Raw genomic sequence first — 22,223 nt, 5'->3', positions numbered from 1 at the left:
GTTCTCGTAAAGAGACTGGACATCTTTTAAGTAAAATGACGCGAACACTGACTTGCTTCTCCAATAGGTTGCGTTCATGATACTTTGCAGAGATCTATTTTGCTTAAAGGCCACGGAAGTTGCTACAGCTCTAACTTCGTGCGTCTTCACCTTAAGCAAAGATCGGTCTTCCTCACTCAAGTGTGAATGAGCTTCTCGTATTAACAATCTGATAAAGTCTGACCAAGCATTCTTTGACATAGGCAAGGATGGTTTCTTAACCGAACACCATAACGCTTCAGATTGGCCTCGTAAAGGTTTAGTACGAGCTAAGTAGAACTTAAGAGCTCTAACAGGGCATAAGACTCTTTCTAGTTCATTGCCTACGATCTCCGATAAGCTGGGAATATCGAAAGATTTAGGCCAAGGACGAGAAGGTAGCTCATTTTTGGCTAGAAAACCAAGTTGCAGAGAACAAGTAGCTTTTTCTGACGAAAATCCGATGTTCTTGCTGAAGGCATGAATCTCACTGACTCTTTTAGCCGAGGCTAAGCATACCAGGAAAAGAGTCTTAAGAGTGAGATCTTTCAGGGAGGCTGACTGTAAAGGCTCAAACCTGTCTGACATGAGGAATCTTAGGACCACGTCTCAATTCCACCCAGGAGTAGCCAAACGACGCTCCTTAGTGGTCTCGAAAGACTTAAGGAGGTCTTGCAGATCTTTATTGTTGGAAAGATCTAAGCCTCTATGCCGGAAGACCGATGCCAACATGCTTCTATAGCCCTTGATAGTGGGAGCTGAAAGGGATCGTCCTTTTCTCAGGTATAAGAGAAAATCAGCTATTTGGGCTACAGAGGTACTGGTCGAGGATACAGAAACTGACTTGCACCAGTCTCGGAAGACTTCCCACTTCGATTGGTAGACTCTAATGGTAGACGCTCTCCTTGCTCTTAGCAATCGCACTGGCTGCCTCCTTCGAAAAGCCTCTAGCTCTCGAGAGTCTTTCGATAGTCTGAAGGCAGTCAGACGAAGAGCGTGGAGGCTTTGGTGTACCTTCTTTACGTGTGGCTGACGTAGAAGGTCTACTCTTAGAGGAAGACTTCTGGGAACGAGTACTAACCATCGAAGTACCTCGGTGAACCATTCTCTCGCGGGCCAGAGGGGAGCAACTAACGTCAACCTTGTCCCTTCGTGAGAGGCGAACTTCTTGCACTGCGAAAGCTCAAACCAAAATGAAGTACTTCACCAAATCTGTTGAGAAAACTCCAGGTTCTACAGCGAGTAAAAGTACGTCTTGTCGACACGTCGACAGAGAAGAAATTGAGTCTTTGTTTACATCGAGAGTGGTATCTGGCCGACAGTTGGCGCTGGTGGGCACACCCGCAACCTGTATAGCGATCGCTGGCGAGTTTTTACTGTTTTTTGTCTGTCGAGCAACAGAGTTGCAGCTATTATATATTCACCGGCTAAGTTAAATATTTAAAAAAGGAAGTTGTTATCAATTACAATTCATGCTCTGTTGCACAAAATACACTATTCGGGGAATAAGTCATCTTCCTTGTGAGATAATTCCTCGAAAGGGAGCTGAACTGTAATACACTTTAATTCTGTAATGAAACAAACACCCGGCAGTGTTGAGAACCTGCCGACCATCAGTCGCAGGGAAGGGCGGCAATGACAACTCCCTTACGGCGGAGGCAGTTGGATACGATGTCAACAGCAATTAAAGTTACACGTATCTAACAACATATATTTCCATTTATACATATATACACTCATATATATGTAAGATAAATGAAAACACAAGAAAAAAAAAAATAAATAAAATTCATTAAGGCAAGCCTTTGCGGGAGAGAAGGGCAGTAAGTCCATCCTCTACCGAGACAAAAAGTAAAGTGGTTACTCAGCCGAGAGGTGTGAGTGAGCGGGGTAGCCAGTCTACCCCAACCCCCACCCGCTAACTAGCGGATGGAGTAGCTATCCCTCACTAAAATTATCATGGCTCGTCTTTCAGCTGCGCCGTAAGTAATACTCTAATAAATAGTGAAGGTTTGTATCTGTGTCGGAACAAATAAGGAATATTAAGGGACAAATTCTTAAGTCTTCAAAATATTCTTAGTTTGACAGAAGATATATCCAAAAGAAAGACTGTTTGGTAGTAAGCTCTATTAAGTTTAACTTCCTCTATGTTCAAAATCAGAACCTTCAACTAAATCCCAATGAATAGTGTGTAATAAAAGGGTTTTCCAAATGGTATTAGGCATTTATCTGTACCCTTTAATGGCTGAAAATAGTTTCTAATTGCAAAATAAGAAACAAAAATTTTTAACAATATAGTCTATACTGGATTTGGCTGCTGAAACTCTTCGATTGAACCAACAAATAAAAACACTCCACTGTTACAGTATACACGATTGGAAAAAATTTCTTTTGGAAGCTAAAATGGATAATTTAGAGTTGCAAAAAGTTCCTCCTCTTGAATACAGTGGGTAGATCAAATATGTGGGGTTTTGTGTGTGTTATTTGCACTTAAGATTGATTGAGAAGGTTTGACCTCCAAAGCAATCATCCCTCAGTGAGAAAAAGGAACTATTAGGGCTATATTAAATGCAGGGAGTTCAACGAAAGGACAGACAACAGCAGGGAATCCAATATAACATAGAGTACCAAAGAAATATTGTCTCCCCTGCTCTAGGGCCAACATTTCAACAAGCAAAGCACAGACTCAGGGTTCAGGCTCTCTTGAACCTGTCACAGTACCTACACTGCTCGAATTTGTCTGGTAACTGACAACAAATACTAATATTAAAGACAATACTACCTAAGCACTTGTTTAAGGGCAGTCATCATCTTTCATATTCAGGGTAAGATTCATACATCCACATTCCCTATAAAAGACTAAGACTAAGAAGGTTCTCTGAGACCACACAGCTCCTCCCCAAAAATAGTTTTCCCTTTGTCAAAACACCTTTTTTGGGGTTACAGTGCCATTTGGTTCCCAAGGACTAATACCACAGCAATAAGGTTCTCTGAGACCATACAGCTCCTCCCCAAAAATAGTTTTCCCTTTGTCAAAACACCTTTTTTGGGGTTACAGTGCCATTTGGTTAAGGACTAATACCACAGCAATACGAAACTAGACTCATGTATCAAAAATGACAACCATCTACAACTAAGTAAATTTCCAATTGATGCACATATTGGTAATTTGAAAAATTCACAAGTCTGATACTCACCTCATACGAGAAATCTCTAAAGAAGGAGCCAGAACTTACTTTTAGATTGCTTTATCTCATGTGTTGGTAGCCGTAGAACAGCTTGAAGCCTATCATGGTGCTTCTGCTGTGGAATGAGGTTGATGGAACTCTCTTCCATACAATTTTTTCCTCATGGGTGCCACAATTAACTCAATTACCACACGGTGAACTGCTTATATTTGATTTAGGCAGTCTTAAAGAGATTGTAAGCTCAGACAAACTCGTAAAGCTTTGGATGTCCTGAAATTGTATATTAGTAAATATGTCAATGAGGAAGGAATATTTTTGTCACTGCGAGTTTTAGAGATGGAGAGAGCTATTCTAATATAGGAGATCATTAGAATATAGATAGCCCTTGCAGAAAGTGATGTGTTGATTTGGATATTTTGAAGAAGACTACCTTCTGCAGATGTAGATTTCTGCAAATATAGTTGCAGGGTAGACATTGGACAGAAGTCAGGAGATCCCGCCTCTGAAAAAGCTTTTCGTTTTGGCCAAAATTAGGAGACCTGGAGTTAGAATCAAGAGACAGCAAGGAGTAATAAGAATAATCTCATTCTCAATGTAATGCTGCAAGCAAAGAGTTCTCTTGAGTATTCCTTTTATAGACCTGGTAGAATTATCAAGTTTTGCCAAAAGCTCAAGCACTCTATCAAGAGACCCGGACACAAAAGGGGTAGGTAGGGATGGTAGCTGTAAAGCAAATAACTAACTAATCTTTTGAAACGTACCCAAGTCTAATTCTATGCCAAAAGCCTGACAGAGGTTTTGTCAGTGCACACTGATATGAGAAAATTGTTAATGGCTTAACAGATACAGGAGCTAAACACCACAGGCTGTTCAGCCATGTAGAGATACAAGCCCAGCTGTCCCTGAGAAGTCCTGAGGGATATTTAATGCATTTGAAATCTTACTCATTGGAGGAAACATAAACTGGGGACCATCTGTTCCACAAGGTTCAAGGCATCTCTTACCACTGCGTGATAATCCACATTTGGAGCAATGTATCGTGGAGACTTGTGGTTCTCTTCATTACAAACGGGTACACTTGGAGATCCGGGATAATCTTGAGGATTTCTTGGAAGATATTCTGATTAAAGGTCCATTTTGTCCAGGGAGGTTTGTTTGGACAGGACCTCTGCTACCACATTGAGGGAGCAAAAAATTTAGATCGGGAATAGGAACATATCTGTCTCCCCAAGAAACTTCATATTTGGGAGAATCACTGCTTTGCAAATTCTCCAGCAGACTTATCCTCTAGGAGACATCAAACAGCTGCCAGGTTGTTGTTGAAAATATGGATATGAAAGTTCCTTCTCAGATTGAGGAGCATTATCATCAGGAAAACCGCCATCAATTCCAACAAATTTATGTGAAATACTGCAAACTGAAAGGACCATTTCCCAAGCCTATACATCTCTTTTGAATGACCTTCCTAACATAACTTGGGAGTTTTTTTATGAAGGATCATGGATATTGGGGGAGGGACTTATGGGACCAACATAGGGAGCCATAAGTGAGGTATAAAGTCTGTGTATTCTGTTGAAGCAAGGACATTTTCATTAGTCCAAGATTTCAAACTGGGTAACTGGGATCGACTGTCTTAAAACCCCTTCCGAGCTACTCTTCCCCACATCTAATTGAGGTTTTTCAACTTGTTCTTCAAATATGGGTTGACCATTGAAGTAAACTGAAAAAGGCAGAGGACATTCTCTAGTTATCATCTGGAGGAGAAGTAACTGAAAAAAAGAAAATGACCTTGTGTAAAATTTTGTGCCGAGGTGCTCCAGCAGGCTTAGAGTGGCTTTTGACATATTCCAACAAAGACGTAGCCACTGGAATATCCTTATTCAGATTAATCTTAAATTTGTGAAATTGCTCAGGATTAGCCATTCATCCAGATAGGCTATGACCTGAGGGCCATGCAACCTAGAGTTTTGATCCCTAACTTTGTTACATTTGTGACCACCATCAAGGCTATATTGAGGCCAAAACCTATCCCTTCAAACTTATACAAACTTATCCCAAGCCAAAAATGTAGGTAAGGTCAGAAAAGAGGAGCTATAGGGACATACCAATAAGAATCATTTAGAACTATGGTATAAGTCAAAGCTCCTTAGTGTAGCCATTGGCAGATAATTGTATTGGTCGTCACTACGAATGCATCACATCTGATGTTTTTGTCAAAATGATATAGGTCAAGGACCATTGATCTCTTGTACGAGTTTGGCGATCCAAGACCAAACCAAACCTCTTTGAGACTATGCTCTGTCCCCACTGAGAAAAAATTCATTACTGAAAACAATGGAGATGACTTCCAACCTCAAGACATTCATTATTGAGATCCTTTACCTCTGCGAGACCTAACCAGTATCCAAAACTCTCTTGGTCTGCCTCCAGTTCCTATTAACACTGAAAAAAATCCCTAAGTACTCAGTATTTTGGTCTTTGCAAGAGTAGGATAATGTTGCTGCCTATATTTGTTTTGATGAAACTTGGTTGTAGACTGGACAGACTTGGGATAAGTGTGTAGTGTTGGTCACTTGCAGTTTGCCTCTGGAACTGTTGCCAACACCTATCAATGGCTGGAGCCTTTTAATTGAATGGGCTCTTCTGTTTTAGATGGGGCTGAAATCATTTTATCTATTTCTCTGGAAGTGAAATGTTAACTGCAATTGTGTTAGCCTTACCTTTATCCACTAATGATTGGAAGAAAAGGAATTTACATAAGGAATGACTAAATAAGAGCTCCTCTCCTACCTTCTTCAGATTGCAAGTAACCAACACATGGAGCCTTATCTAAATATTTTGCTTTGACAAAGCTCTGAAAACCATTATAAGTAAGCATACAAAACAACTTCACCATTGCATAAGTTAGCCTACTGCCAGAGAGAACATAACAGACACCAGATCAAATAAAGCCTGGTGAGCCTTGAGTTTTGTTGAGAGAATATGGTTCTTAAGGAAAACCTGATTCTAACTGATTAGTACCCATTTGAACCCCTATTTCTTGGGGAGAAAGACTTCAGGAATACTTTAAGTTCTAAGAATCCTTCAACCTCCTTAGGATAAACCCTTAAAAAGGAATTACATTCTTTGTGCAGGGTGAAGTCTCCTTTCAGTAAAATGAAGCATGAGGCAAACTGAACAAGAAAAAAGACCATCCCCATCTGAGACTGTTTCTGCCAAGCTGCTGTGGGCAGATGTGTGTGTAACTAACTCTTCCATTCCACATCATCAAATGGAAGATCAAAGCCCTTGTATCAAAAATGACAAATTCGAAGATAATTTGTATTTTTCCTAACCATACAAACCTTAGCTATTTACAAAGGGTATTACTTTTAGCGTAGCTGAAATGGCGAGCCATTAGAATTTAACGAGGGTGTATTACCCCCGCGCTAGTTAGCGGGGGGGTAGGGGAGTGGTAGCTAGCTACCCCTCCTCCCCCTCACACACAGGTGAATACTCACTTTCACTTAGAGGTAGGACTTGTCTTGGGGGACAGGGCTGGCGGGCAAATATGTGTAAATAGCTAAGGTTTGTATGGTTAGGAAAAATACAAATTATCTTCGAATTTGTCATTTGTTCCGTAACCGAAATACAAACCACGCTATTTACAAAGGGTGACTTATCCCTTAGGAAGGGTGGAAAGTCCCCAGCCATACTGGCTTTGGCTTTACCCGGGGACTCAGAATCCGAGTGAGTCGCACTCGAGAAAAGGAGTCCCTGCACCTCACAAGTTCCTTGCACCGCAAGGAACCATGTGGCCTACGTAAGCTTGTGTGTGAAGGAAGAAGTGTGACCCGTCTTAGGCAGTTGACCTGGAGTTCCAGAAGGAACTCTGGGTTAAGACGTTCCCAATACCACCTCGTCAGGGTATGGGGGACGCGACAGTATTGACTCAATACTCGGAACACAAGGAAGCATGGTTTACCTGCAGAGGTTCGAGGTCAGCTATGCAGAGACCAGGATGCTGCTTCCCCGTAGAGGGGATGATGAAGAAAGAAGTAAGGGCCAGACATACTTCTTTCGTTCATGCAGACTAAAACCTGATAACAATGCCCTCAACCTTCTGCTACCTGTCCAAAAAGGAGCCTGAGGTTAGACCAGCTGTTGTGTAGCCACCACAGAGCGATAGAAAACGTATCGAGACTCCTGTGGGTCACGCCCTGCAGGAAGCGGGCTGCGAAGGTCATCAGACGCTTCCAGACTCCAGCTTGTAGCACCTGCGTCACAGAGTAGTATTACTCGAAGGCGAGGGACGTTGCGATGTATCCAACATCGTGCTGTAGGGCGACGTGACGGGGGAGGGTCTGAAGACAGGTCGAGATGAATGTCCTTGAGTCCGGGCTGAAGAGGTATACTGGTGACTCTCCCCCCATGTCCTCCTTGTGTTCCCAAATCGGCTGCAACTGAGGCCAAACTGCAGCTGTTCCCAGCGCTAACCTCTCGATTCCTGTACTGGCAAGAAAGAGAAGGTCTTGGGACATCAGACACAGAATGGAGACTCAAAATCTTGAATGAATCGGACCGAAGGGTCGGGACCCTCAGATTCTGAGTCTAGCCAACAACTCAGGAGCGAGCCTGAATGTTGCCTTCCCCTCTTCCTTAGAAAGGGGGGGAGTAGTAAGAGACCAAGAAGATTGCTCACACACTGGCCGTGGCCAGAGTGAGCAGAAGACCCAGGGCGGAATACAATCCGAGGCCTGTCGTAAAAGGGTCTTGAGAAGATCTCTTAAAGGACTAAAAGTCCGAGCCATGCTCCAAGTTGGAGGTCTTCCTCCGACTAGGGCAGGGACGATCGTAGCTTCGCATGAGCGAGGATAGATCCAGCGGGCAGGAAAAAGTTATTCCTTTAAGCCTGAAGGTCAGGGAAAGGCTGAGCGACAGGCTTCATTGCCAAGAGCGGAAAGGAGTTTCCTCCCGCCGAAAGGCAATAAGACCGTTATTGCTGGAGAAGAGGCCTCACGGGAAGAAGTATATCTCCCACGGCACCAACCACCTTAGACTCTTCACTTTGCCTGGGAGACCCCTGTGGATGACTATCGCAGATGACGCGACCTCCGTACCGCGACTGTAGCGGGTTGTCTCTTCTAGAGGAGGAAGCGTAGTGTCTCCAGGCATGAAGCCGAAGCGACGCCCCGGTTCGGGAGAGATGTCGCAGTGTGGTTGCTTGAGTAGTCTGCGCCGTGGGAGAAGCTCTCCCGGGAGTTCCGTCAGGGGAAGCAGAGGGTCCAGAAACCGTTCTGCACATAGTCCCAGTGGAGCTCTCCCATTGAAAGGTTGACAGACAACCTGGTTTTGTTGAGACCCATTGTCCGCAGACAAAAAGGAGGGAAGACGCAGGCGTCGAAGTTGTCCCACCATCACCGGAATGCATCTTGCCAGAGTCTCGGGGTCTGAGACTGGGGGGAAAACTAGCGGAAGCTTGAGGTTCCAAGCTGTCGCGATCAGGTCCCCCAGACCAGCACTTGCTGGTTACCCAAGGTCAAAGACCCCTAGGTACACTCTCTCTATGAGGCTCTGCTCGGATAGTCTGAGAGAAACATTCCCCTGCCTGGAATGAGAGAGCCGATGGTGGAATTGAGAGAATCTCAATCATCCCGATATCTCTACTGCAAGATGTGAAGGTGTGAAAATGCGTCCCCTGCTGGTTAGCATGAAGTCGACACGCAACGGGGCGACTTGGCAGGAGCGGTAGGATCTGAAGAGGGGCCAGACTAAGGCCCTTAAGCCTGCCTGAATGATGGAGAGGTATCCTTCAGGTCTTGACCATAGGCCTGGACCGGAACATGCCCCCCCCCCCTTTCCTTTGACGAGTCCGAGAACCGCATCAAGAATGTGGGGAAAGGACGAGAATATCCACTACCATCAAGAGGCTCCATAGGTCAACACCCATTGCAGGTTTAATAGTTCCGCTGGTCCCATAGGGCCAGGGAGTCCGGTTAAACATTGCCTGAAGCCACCGGAACTTGGATCGCCCCACATGGAACTTATCCTGAGGCGACCGTTCGGACTATAAACGGGTCAATGAGGAAAGAAGAACTAGGAAACGTTCCAAGGTAGGGCTGAAAACTCTGCTTGACTGAGAACAGGTACTGCGACTCTCCTCAGTCTTGCCACGGTGAACCGAAAGGAAGGCTCGGAGGATGTGGTAACAGAATCTGGCGTCCCCAGGTGGTCACCCATCCAAGTACCGACGTTGCTTAACCTCGCTGGACGGACGAGAAGCGGGGTTTCCAACGTGGTAAGGCGGTTGACTCAATATCATGGCCAGATACTCCAGATGTTGAGGCAGAGGAAGAGAAGGCTCCAAGCAAAATACCATGAGCCCACACTCATGGTCAGCATTCGGAAGCTTTTCCCGGCGCTGAATCAGGTCGAAACCCGAGCCTACCGGAGTTGACCAGCCCTCCAAACAGCAGAGGAGGCGGAAGTCTGCACCTGAGCGGCCAAGAGGAAGGCAGGGAGAGTTCTCTGGGGAAACAAACCTGCTATGCCACGGCGGGATAGCCACACTGCATCATAAGCAGGAATACTTGCAGTTTAGGCTGAATTCGACGAGCACCCTGGAAGATGGATGGAATGGAAACTGAAAGTACCCGTCCTTCCGATCCAGGGTTAAAGGAGTCCTGTCGCCTCGTTACCAGTCTGATCGATTCTGCTGGTCTACGCTGGCCGAAGTTTGTTCGACAAACTTGATCAGGGCTGAGAGGTCGACTATGGACGTCCCCTCTCAGATCCTTCCTTACAAGAAAGGATCGACTGAGGGGGCCGGGGGTGAAGCCGTCGATGATCCTAAGGAAGACCTTCGCCTAAGGTATGGATCATTCTGCCCAACCGGGCAACTCTGCTGATGCTATGGCATAGAGGTTCAGAGACACTGAATTCGCTGACAGAGACGGCAGGCGCGATATCCTTGGCTACTCACAGAGATTGTGCGGGAATGGGCATCGGGAAGCTGTCATTCGGATGAGTAACCTTAAGCATCCTCCCAGCGAAAAAACCTGCAATCCTAGAGCTCGTGAACTCCTTTTAGGACTATGCCCCCCCGGGGGAGTCTCCCGTGCCATCTGTTCCTGACAGGAGGAAACTGCAATTGGACACCTTGTCCCAGTTGTCGTAGCCGATAACTTAGGCCGACGTGGTTGAAAGAAAAGGGAGCTGGAGCCCTGCAGAGTCTGGAAGAAAGCGCCTTGGAGGAGTGAAACCGGAAGTCGATTTACTCCGCACAGCAGATGTTTAAGTCTCTGTCCTTGGGCAAAGACAAAACTCTTCTCAAGGATGGAAGGGTGTCTGAGGTCGTTGACCTCCACAGATGAGACACCCGAAGGAAGCCTTCAGTCAGTGCGTCCAGATGGTACAACATCGAGCTTGTCCGCAAGTAGATACTTAACGACGAAAGGCCAAGGTGCCTGAGCTCGAGAGGAGGAAAGTACCCTTGATCTTCCTGTAGCTTCCTTGAACCAAACCTCGGGCCGTAACCGAGGAGGGAAAGAACCTGGTAAGCTCCCAGAGGAAGAGGTAAGCAGTCACCCCTTGTCCGATGGAGAAATCTTCAACGGAAAGCCCCCCCGCCAAAAATCCTTCCAGGGCGGGAGAAGGAGAGAGTACTCGTGCAGGAGAGGGGACCCTCGAGACCGACCTCTTGGGAACCAACTTCGCCCTGGGGGAAGTCACCACGAAGTCCACTCCTCTCTTTCTCTTCAGCGTAGGAGAGACAGCCGCTGGTTTGTTACCCTGGCCGGTGAGTGCTGGTTTCATAAACCTCATTAACGCCCGTGCCAGCGGATCAAACCATGTCTGCTGCTCCAAGGACACAGAGTCCGAAATCCTCGCTAAGGTGAAAGGGATCGGGCGATCCTTTGGAGAGGACACGACGGTTCCTGCCTGAAAAGAAGGTGGGAAGAATGCTGTACTGACCTGTCTTCGTCCTGCACTACCAACCTGTGCTTGGATGGAGGTGATCCCGAGTGCCGCCTAGGAGCACGCGTCCCTGCTGCTACCACCGGCTGTGGAATTCGCCGCGAACTATGGTCGCGCGAGGGCGAACGGTCGCGCAAAGGCGAATGGTCGCGCGGGCGCACAGGCGAGTGGTCGCGCGGGCGCGCAGGCGAGCGGTCGTGAGGGCGCGCAGGCGAGCGGTCGCGAGGGCGCGCAGGCGAGCGATCGCGCGGGCGCGCAGGCGAGCGATCGCGCGGGCGAGCGATCGCGCGGGCGCGCGGGCGAGCGATCGCGCGGGCGCGCAGGCGAGCGATCGCGCGGGCGCGCAGGCGAATGGGCGTGACGGCGAGGGATCGTGCTGCCGCGTAGGTGAAGAAGATCGCTGGCGGTAAGCGATGGCGAGCAGCATGTGTAGGTGAATGATCGCGTGATAGGGTGCGATGGTGATCAGCATCCGCAAGAGGGCGATCGTTCAGGGTTGTGCGATGAGGAGCAGCATGCGAAGCGGGCAATCGTTCAGGGTTGTGCGATGGCGAGCAGCATGCGCAGGTGAATGATCGCGTGAAAGGGTGCGATGGTGATCAGCATCCGCAAGAGGGCGATCGTTCAGGGTTGTGCGATGAGGAGCAGCATGCGAAGCGGGCAATCGTTCAGGGTTGTGCGATGGCGAGCAGCATGCGCAGGTGAATGATCGCGTGAAAGGGTGCGATGGTGATCAGCATCCGCAAGAGGGCGATCGTTCAGGGTTGTGCGATGAGGAGCAGCATGCGAAGCGGGCAATCGTTCAGGGTTGTGCGATGGCGAGCAGTATGCGCAGGTGAATGATCGCGTGAAAGGGTGCGATGGTGATCAGCATCCGCAAGAGGGCGATCGTTCAGGGTTGTGCGATGAGGAGCAGCATGCGAAGCGGGCAATCGTTCAGGGTTGTGCGATGGCGATCAGCATCCGCAGTTGAGGGTCGCGCGATGGCGATCAGCATACGCAGTTGAGGGTCGCGCGATGGCGATCAGCATCCGCAGTTGAGGGTCGCGCGATGGCGATCAGCATCCGCAGTTGAGGGTCGCGCGATGGCGATCAGCATCCGCAGTTGAGGGTCGCGCGATGGCGATCAGCATCCGCAGTTGAGGGTCGCGCGATGGCGATCAGCATCTGCAGTTGAGGGTCGCGCGATGGCGATCAGCATCCGCAGTTGAGCTAGTAGCTGGCGAACCATGTTCCTTCAGAAGTGTTGGAGAACGTTGGCGTGCCAGCTGTAACACACGTGGGCGATCCGGAGATCGCTGGCGAGCTGATGATCGCTGACGAGCTGACGATCGCTGACGAGCTGATGATCGCTGACGAGCTGATGATCGCTGACGAGCTGATGATCGCTGACGAGCAGAAGGCTACGCGTGGAAGCCCGCGCAAAGAAGAAGAGTCCTTGACCCCGACCTGAACCTAAGTTCTAGATCGCGAGGGCGAACGTGGGCGCACAGGGCACGTAACAGGAACTGCAGGGAAGATCATCTTGAAAGCGCTGACGAACAGGAGAGCGCTGACGAACAGAAGGGCGCGCAGGGAAACCCTGACACGCAAGGGAAGAACCCCCGTGGGGGCAACCCTTTGCCCCGAAGGGATCGTTGTCCGCCGGGAGACTGATGTCCGTCGGAAGACCGCTGTCCGTCGGGAAGACCGTTGTCCGTCGGGAAGACCGTTGCCCGTCGGAAGACGAGATTAGACTGCTGTCCATCTGCACCAAGACGGAAGATCGAGAAAAAGAAGTTGTAGGCTGCAAACGGAGATTCAAAAAGGCGCCTCAAACACCCTTACAGGGAGATGAGAGGCCCTTACGACGAGGCGGACGGAGGGCCTTACGGCGAGGGAGGCCAACAGCAACAGCAACAGAAGAAACCTCCGAAGAGGAGTCTCTATGAGTGTACTCTCTCGCGAACGAAAGAGAAACACTTCGTGGAAGAGACTGGTCAGCCAGTGACCTAAAAGGGGCAATCCTCCGAAGAGGAGATCCTGCAGTTGCCCAGCCCCTTGAGCGAAACTGCAGGTGCGACCGCTCAGCACCAAGAGCATAGTCGCACGAAAAAAAGGCAAGAGAAGAACCCCCCAAAAGAGGAAAAGCTCAAGCCTGGACAGGAAAAAAACTTCCCTCGGAAGGAAAGTTATCCGCCCAAGGAGGCAAGCCTCCTGACTGTTCTAAAATGAACTGGAGAGCTGTCCGTCGACACGGGAGTACTACCAGTAGAAGGAGACACGCCCCTGACGACAATACAAGGGGGAGGCAGCAACAGCCGAATCCCCAGGACTCAACCAGACAGCTCACACCGTTGCTATATTACAGAAACGAACTAGATCGGTAACTGTAAAAAATAAAACAAATAATATTAGTACACATTCATTCCCCCGGGAAGGCTCCGAAGAGGAATCCCGAGGAAAAGGAACAAGAATTACACAATAGGCACGTGCCCTCACAACCACTTACACTCGCGGAAGGAGAGCTGTAACCAAAACAGAATTATAACAATTATAATTATGTAACTATGTAATTATGTAATTTAAAAATGAATGAACACTAAAGAAAAAAACGAAAACCCCGAAAGGAATCGTTCTACAAGCTGAAAAATTAACAACTACAATTAGATTCATAAACTAATTGAGACAAAATGTACGGCGTAGCAACCCCACCCACACGGGAAGGAAGCTACAAGGGCGTAGTAAAACATAGTAAAAGGGTGAACGACCTCAAGAGAGAGAGAGAGAGAAAGACCGAAGTCAAACTCGATCGCAACCCATAAAATTAGGCCGTGGTGGCCTAACTGCCGAGGCCTCCACGTAGATATCGTACACTACACACACACATCTGAAAAGGAAACTTACTTATTTCTATACTCAAATATATATACAAACATGAAAACATGTTTACATATATATTGAGTAAAAGAAAAGTAAGCGATTAAGTAAAGACAAAACAGACAATGGCTGCCAAGCGAGGACCAAGACAGAGACGTCTGTCACAGTCCGAGCCAAAAGTGAAAGTGGGTATTCACCTGTGTGTGAGGGGGAGGAGGGGTAGCTAGCTACCACTCCCCTACCCCCCCGCTAACTAGCGCGGGGGTAATACACCCTCGTTAAATTCTAATGGCTCGCCATTTCAGCTACGCTAAAAGTAATACCCTTTGTAAATAGCGTGGTTTGTATTTCGGTTACGGAACAAATTGCTTCTTTGATTCAGGTAAAAAATGGACATCCAGTGCCAGATTGCCCCCACCAACACCTCCCTCATCACCAAACTCAGAAGCCTTAGGTCAGGAGTTAGCCCCCACCCCCGAGTGGAATTTTTCCTGGGGAAAAAAAAGAAAAAAAAAAGGGATGAGATGAGGAGGGAGCAAACAGAATGTGAGAACTCACAGGAATGGTAGAGCCTTAGACAAGAACACCATAGAGGGAGCAGACCAATCCCTCAACTAACTTACCAATAACCGAGTCATCAACAGAGGAATCAAGCTGATTGAACCCAGGGGGAACAGAAACCTGCCGAGAAGAATCTGGGGTGGAGTTGACATAACTAGCTGGCCAAATCAAAGGAAAGGATCCAGAACAAGAGAACAAATACCTTTATCTTTAATCAATAATATTGGAAACAAGACTATGTTTAGGTGACCTCAAAATTTCCAAATTTCTAGACATAGTGATGGATATGACAGTTTGCTTGAAAGAACATGGCCATTTTTGGTTAGCTGAACTTTTCATTCCTACTAAAAACTTCAATCAGATCATGAAACCTACTTCCCACAGAACAATCAGGAAGCTTATGCACTCATCACAAGATTTTGAAAGCAAAAATTGTCCCCGGCATGAAACACAAAGAGAATGCAGCTCAAGATCACCCAAAAACAATTCCTTTACACAACAGCCCAGTGATTGTTAACAAATCTGGACCAACATACTGGTTTGGGGTCTGGTATCCAACTGCACAACTACTTAATCAGTTATATCTACAACACGGCCCAAAATAGGGGGAAAATCAAAGAAAGATTGTGTTCTCTATTCTTAATCATAACACCCACAAAGGCTCTGATGATACAGCCTCAGAAGCCTTTCTAACCACTACTAGAATTTAAAAAGGTCAGCAAATTTTTTCAAATTTGTCAAAGTTAACAGCCCTCCCTTATCTGGTGCAAGGAGTGTGACATTATACTCCCTTGGTTTTTGGATGTGGTTTAAAAGTTTCTCTAAGAACACTGGCCTGGTTTGCCCTAACCCCAGTGACTCCTGGTCTAGCTTAGTATTATCATGGGATGATAAATATCAAACTAATTGACTGGACCTAATCTCATTTAGGTAACTGTTAACTTTATGTAACCAATGAATAGAATAATCATTATTTGAAGATGAAACCATCAAACTAATCCTATATATATCTTAATAATACATATGTCAGAAGATTTAAGTAATTCATAAAGGTATTTGTTAAAGCAACTGTAAATTCCTTACTGACAGGTTCAAGGGCAGGAAAGAAACTGTAATCTGGGACTAGATTGGCAACGATCCATCTTCTGAGATAGAGGGCTTTAACACCAAATGGGAACTTGAAATAATTATATAAAGCAACATGATAGGCCTTCTCTGTCGGCTTCTACATGGGGTGATTTGTCCGCTACGGTGTTAATGTACTTATTTCTCTTGAAGTCATTATAGACTACTTTTTCTGTTTATCTTTCTTAATCTGAGAGTCCAAGTGTCTCCTGGGAGGAATATACTAAATGGATTGTTAGACCTTTCTGGAGATTATCTTATGCTGAAGCACTACTGCACTTTTAATCAGATATACTTGTTTTCACGTTAATTTATAGTAATTTGAAAGTATCTATTACGATGTTTGATCCTGTGGGTTGCATCTTGTGAGATAGGTCGGATTATATGCTTTGCTAATCATAGACTGGGATTATTCCTCCAAACTTCTCTACTATCTCCTCTCACCGGCACCTGTGCAGGATTAGTACCCTCATTAATCTTTTGACTTTACTGTGTGAGACTACATAGTTTGGGAAGAGAGAGAGAACAATCTTCTCGGATATAACAATGATAAAGCAAAAATTATCTTAATACAGTAATAAGTCAAAAGATTGTGAAATGCAATTAGTGTATCATTATAATATAAAAAGTGCTCCGATCAAGGGAGGAAGTATGGAATACTGTATATGTCAAAATAGGTGAGTCAACCCAGTCGCCATGCTAGTCCGTGCCCACCCACGCAAGAGATTGGAGAGGTATACAGCCAATCGCGACGGAATTGGCCTGTCTGGTCAAACATGCTGACAGAATGAGAGGACACTAGTCGTGCCGGGTTTGTCCTGTTTACCCCCATACACGTCGCTGTCAAATCAGCACACCAATCCTCTGTGTGTATGGCCTGCTTTAGCGCTTTGAACAAGTGTTATGTGTCAAGTGCAGCAATTGCCTAGCAACGAAGTATGATGTAATCATGAAGTTAGGAAATTGGAGCTTTTTCAAATTTTAGGGGTAAACATCGATAAACTAAGCTTCTGGAAAAATGCAATAAGAACATCAGAAGTGGTTCATAAAAATAAGATTTTAAGATAATATTTCTTCATACAAACCCATGAATTTTATATGATATGGTTATATTCCTGATCAAGATGTTCCCACAATTACCATTCTTTTTTTTTCTCTCAACCCAGAATAAGGTATTTTCAGAACCCGTTCCCTCTGGAGCCTCTTTATACAATATCCCTTCCCACCTACTGCCATTTAGATTTTTCATTCTTTTTTTTTTTTTTTTTTTTTGGCTGTAGGCTTGGCTGGAAGTAATTGGTTAGTTTCATGAAGAACTTAATAGTATCTATAATCACCTTGTTAGCAACCAAATCCAAACTCACATGCTGTAAAACTTTAGTCAACATGAATTTATAACCCGTAATTGATAGAATAAAGAAACATAATATTTAGCAATAAACAAGTAACTGGTTATGTACCAAACAAATTAACACAAAATAAAACCTCACCTAAGAACATGGGAGACAATATATTACATCTATGGAAAATACAAGAGGTACAATATTTCAAATACAAAGGAAAATAGTATATAATGCCATAAAGTATATAAAATACAGTCAAATTGGGTAGTACACTGACAATTATTGACCATAACTTTCCTATGGAAGAGAGTGCATTAGCCTTCCTATGCAAGAGTTTTGAAAAACATTTTGAATTTGACTATCAAATCTTAAGTAAATGGAACATGGGTGAAATAAGCCTGTCACACACACCTGTATCTAATGTATCTACTTCATCTTGATCATCTCTACAAGGATTCTTCTGTTCCATATCCTCTTCTTGTTGTACACTATCCATAAAAATGGCACTGTTATGGCGCATACTATCTGTGAATAAAATATGAAATTTTGTCAACAAGCATAAATTATTCATAGTAAAAACACTACATTTATTATAGTCAATTCCATGTATAAAAGAAACATACATTATTACTAGCTAAGCTACAACGTTAGTTAGAAAAGTACTTCAACAGGGAAAATAGCCCAAAATGAGGAAAGGATAACAGGAAATAAACTATATATGATAAATTATATTTTCATAATGAAATAAATTTTTGAACATACTTACCCGCTGGTTATATAGGAATGGCTAAAGTCCCTGGACGCCCGGCAGAAAATCAAAATCTCGCGGCAATCGCAGATATGCCAGGTGTATACTAGTGCCCTCGCGGTAGACAGGCCGAACTAATCCAACCAATTCAGACCTTCCATGCCCCTTGGTCTCTAGAGGGGAGGAGGGTGGGATTATAACTTATATAACCAGCGGGTAAGTATGTTCAAAACTTTATTTTATTATGAAAATATTTTTAAACACAAAACTTACCCGCTGGTTATATTAGAATGGCTGATTGACACCATTGGTGGTGGGTCAGAGACAGCAACGTAATTGGAAATTCACTTACGAGTTAAATATAACAAACTTAAGAGGTTCGTACCTGATAAGGAAACTGACTGCAATGGTTCTCTGCCTCATTCTGTCTGCTATCCTTAGGAGATCCAGGGTGCTGATGATCTCTAGGAGCTGTCAAACGGTGCCATAACCTATAACTTTACAGGACCTCAACTAATACCCTTGTTTCGGGCGGTCTCAAAGAACAAAATGACCACCTGACCAAATTAAAAGATTGTGGAAGACTGACGACCAGTCTCCACATACAACCATAAAAACTATACAAGTTCCAAGAGGGAGAAAAGGGTACTAGGAATTAGGGGAGCGTAGTGGTAGATCCTTCACCTACTACTGTACTGCATTCGCCGCAACGAATGGACCCAAAGTGTAGCAGTCCTCATAAAGAGTCTGGACAAGTTTCAAATAATGGGATGCGAATACAGATATACTTCTCCAAAAAGTTGTATCCATTATGCTTTGCAGATAACTATTTTGTTTAAAAGCCACCGAAGTAGCTACGGCTCTAACTTCGTGCATCTTAACCTTGAGCAGCTTAAGATCCGCCTCACCACACTGGGTGCGAGCCTCTCTAATCAAGAGCCTTATAAAAAAGGATAGAGCGTTCTTCGACATAGGCAGTGAAGGCTTCTTAACTGCACACCACAGAGCCTCTGAGTTGCCTCTCAAATTCTTTGTTCTGTCCAATTAGAACCTTAGTGCTCTAACAGGGCAGAGTACCCTTTCCAATTCCTCACCCACTACATCATAGAGATTAGCAATCTCAAAAGACTTAGGCCATGGACGGGAAGGACGTTCATTCTTGGCCAGAAAATCAAGCTGCAAGGAGCATATGGCTTTCCCGTCTCGGAAACCAATGTTCTTGCTCAAACCGTGAATCTCACTGACTCTTTTAGCTGTCGCCAAGCTAACCAAGAAAAGTGTCAAGGTCAAATCTTTAAAAGAGGCCGAGTGCAAAGGCTCGAATCTGTCACTCGTAAGGAATTTAAGAACGACATCCAAATTCCAGGCAGGCGATTCCTGTTGATGCCTCTTAGAAGTTTCAAAAGACCTAAGGAGATCTTGTAGGTCTTTATTGCTGGAGAAATCCAAATCTCTATGTCTGAAAACAGCTTCCAGCATACTTCTGTACCCCTTGATAGTCGAGGAGGAAAAGTTATGCTTAGTTCTAAGATCTAATAAAAAATCGGCAATCTGTGCTATAGAGGTACTGGAAGAAGAGACAGAGTTAGCTCTACACCATTCTCTGAATACCTCCCACTTGGACTGATACCCTGATGGTAGAAGTCCTCCTTGCTCTTGCAATATCCTTGGCTGCCTCGTTTGAAAATCCTCTAGATCTTGCGAGTTTTTCGTTAGTCTGAAGGCAGTCAGACGTAGAGAGTGGAGGTTTAGATGGTTTCTTGCCAAGTGAGGTTGTCTGAGAAGATCTGCTCTTAACGGTAGGCTTCTCGGAACATCCACCATCCATTCCAGTACCTCTGTAAACCAACTTCTTGACAACAAGAAAAGGAGCTACTAGGGTCATCTTGGTTCCCTCGTGAGACACGAACTTCTGTAACACCCTGTACAGGATCTTGAAACGTGGGAACGCGTACACATCCATGTGTGACCAATCCAATTGGAACACGTCTATGTGAGCTGCCTCGAGATCCGGGACTGGCTAGCAGTATGTCTCCAGCCTTTTCGTCTTCGAGGTTGCAAACAGGTCTACGAGGGGACGACCCCATAACCGCCAGAGTCTCTTGCAAACGTCTAGGTATTACGTCCACTCTGTGGGGAGAACCTGGTTCCTCCTGCTGAGTCTGTCCACACACACGTTCTTGACTCCCTGAATAAATCGTGTCAATAAGGTAACTCTCCTTTCCTCCGCCCATACGAGAAGAGATCTTGCTATCTCGTAAAGAGACCTCGAGTGAGTCCCGCCCTGCTTTGCTATATAAGCCAGAGCCGTGGTGCTGTCTGCATTGACCTGCACCACCTTGCTTAGGACTAGTTTCTTGAAGCCTTTGAGGGCTAAGTGCACTGCTAAACGCTCCTTTTGATTGATATAGAGGTTTTCTTGCTCTGTTGTCCACAGACCTGAGATTTCCTCCTTCCCTAAGGTTGCTCCCCACCCCGAGTTTGAGGCGTCGGCAAACAACACGAGGTCTGGGCTCTTTTGCTACAACGAGAGGCCCTCCTGGAGTCTGTGAACGTTGTTCCACCACTGAAGGTGTGTTCTGATGGGATTCGTAATGGGAATACTTTCCCTGTCGAGGCTGTCCCCTTTCTTCCAATGAAAATTGAGATGAAATTGAAGGGGACGTAAGTGCAGCCTCCCCAGTGACACAAACTTTTCCAGTGACGAGAGGGTCCCCAGAAGACTCATCCACTCTCTCATTGAACTGATGTCCTTTTTTATAAAGGCACAAAGTTTTAGGAGAGCTGATTGAATCCTTGCAGGATACGGAAAAGCCTGAAAAGTCTGACTCTGAATCTCCATCCCCAAATAAAGAATCTTCTGGGATGGAGTCAGCTGTGACTTCTTTGAACTCACTGGGAGTCCCAATTCCTTTGACAAATTCAATGTCAGCTGAAGATCCTTCAAACAGCAATCGGCCGAGGGTTCTCTTATGAGCCAATCGTCCAAGTACAGGGAGGCTCTGATGCCCCTTGAGAGCAGCATGCTCGCCACATTCAGCATGATCTTCGTGAATACTAGAGGAGCTGTGCTGAGACCGAAACATAAGACCCGGAACTGGAAGACTTCCTTCCCGTACACGAACCTCAGATAACGTCTGCAACTCGGATGTATTGGGACATGAAAGTAAGCGTCCTGGAGGTCCAACGATACCATCCAGTCGCCCTTCCTTACTGCTGCCAGCACGGTTTTCTGAGTTTCCATGGTGAACTTCGAATTCTGGATGTAGCTGTTGAGGGCACTTACATCCAGAACCGGTCTCCATTCCCCTGAACTCTTGGGGACCAAGAACAAACGGTTGTAAAACCCCGGCGATTTCAAGTCCCGTACCCTCTCTATCGCTTTTTTCTCTAGCAAGAGAGACATCTGAAGTCGCATGGCTTGTCTCTTCGGTCCTTCCCTGTATTTGGGCGAGAGATCCATAGGATCTGTGGCTAAAGAAGGTTTTGAGAAGAATGGGATTTTGTATCCTTCCTTTAAAACAAGAACGGACCAAGGGTCCGCTCCTCTTTTCTCCCAGGCCTGCCAGAAGTAATTCAGCCTGGCCCCTACTGCTGTCTGAAGGAGAGGGCAGTCAGACTCTGCCTCGACTGGACTTGGCTCCTCTTTTCTTGGACTTCTTTCCATCGGACCTGAAGTTACTTCTTCCGGCAGGTTTACCACGAAAAGGATGAGAGGATTGTGAAAAAGAAGCAGCTTCCTTTGGTCTACGGGAAGGGAAAGAAGTAGGCAGCACCTTCCTAGCTGTCTTGGCGACCAGATCATGAGTAGCCTTCTGGGTCAGCGCAGCGGAAACTTCCCTTACCAAAACTTGAGGGAATAGCGCAGAAGACAGCGGTGCAAAAAGTAACTCCGATCTCTAAAAAGGAGTGACCCACACGGAGAGGAATGAACACATAGTTGCCCTCTTCTTCACAACTCCGGCTGTGAATAGGGCAGCCATTTCGTTTGAACCGTCCCTAACTGCCTTGTCCATACATGACATTAGTTGAATGAGGTTACTAGTGCCCTTCATTTCAGACATTTTTCTCCCCAAGCCACCCAGCGACCAGTCCAGAAAGTTAAACACTTCGAAAGCCCTGAACATTCCTTTCAAGAGATGGTCGAACTCAGACATAGATCACCACACTTTAGTCTTCCTCATAGCTAGCCGACGAGAAGAGTCTACTAGGCTCGAGATATCTCCCTGGGCAGAGGCAGGAACTCCCAAGCCTAAGACCTCTCCTGTCTCATACCAAACACTAGACTTGGAGGCCAGTCTGGCAGGAGGAAAAGCAAAACACGTCTTGCCAAGAGCTTTCTACGAATTCATCCATAATCCCATCAACTTTAACTCTCTCTTAGGGGAGCGAGAGAGTACCATCTTCGTGAACATGGATGCTCTT

The 22,223-nt window shown here is 45.8% G+C and overlaps 1 protein-coding gene across 2 annotated transcripts in view; it reads right to left on the bottom strand.

The window, feature by feature from the left end:
• Window positions 1-22,223, bottom strand: part of LOC137650070 (uncharacterized) — a 640,515-nt gene that overhangs the window by 533,751 nt on the left and 84,541 nt on the right. Inside the window, exon 5 of one of the 2 annotated variants that reach the window (XM_068383132.1) lies at window positions 17,462-17,575. The exons of the other annotated variant lie outside the window; for it this stretch is intronic. Within the exon in view, the coding sequence (XP_068239233.1) occupies window positions 17,462-17,575 (114 nt within the window). The remainder of the gene's footprint in view (window positions 1-17,461; window positions 17,576-22,223) is intronic. 2 annotated transcript variants of the gene reach the window in all.

The sequence above is a fragment of the Palaemon carinicauda genome, chromosome 1 (genome assembly GCF_036898095.1).
Source record: "Palaemon carinicauda isolate YSFRI2023 chromosome 1, ASM3689809v2, whole genome shotgun sequence".
Taxonomy (NCBI): domain Eukaryota; kingdom Metazoa; phylum Arthropoda; class Malacostraca; order Decapoda; family Palaemonidae; genus Palaemon; species Palaemon carinicauda.
This window is presented reverse-complemented; position numbering and strand designations above follow the sequence as displayed.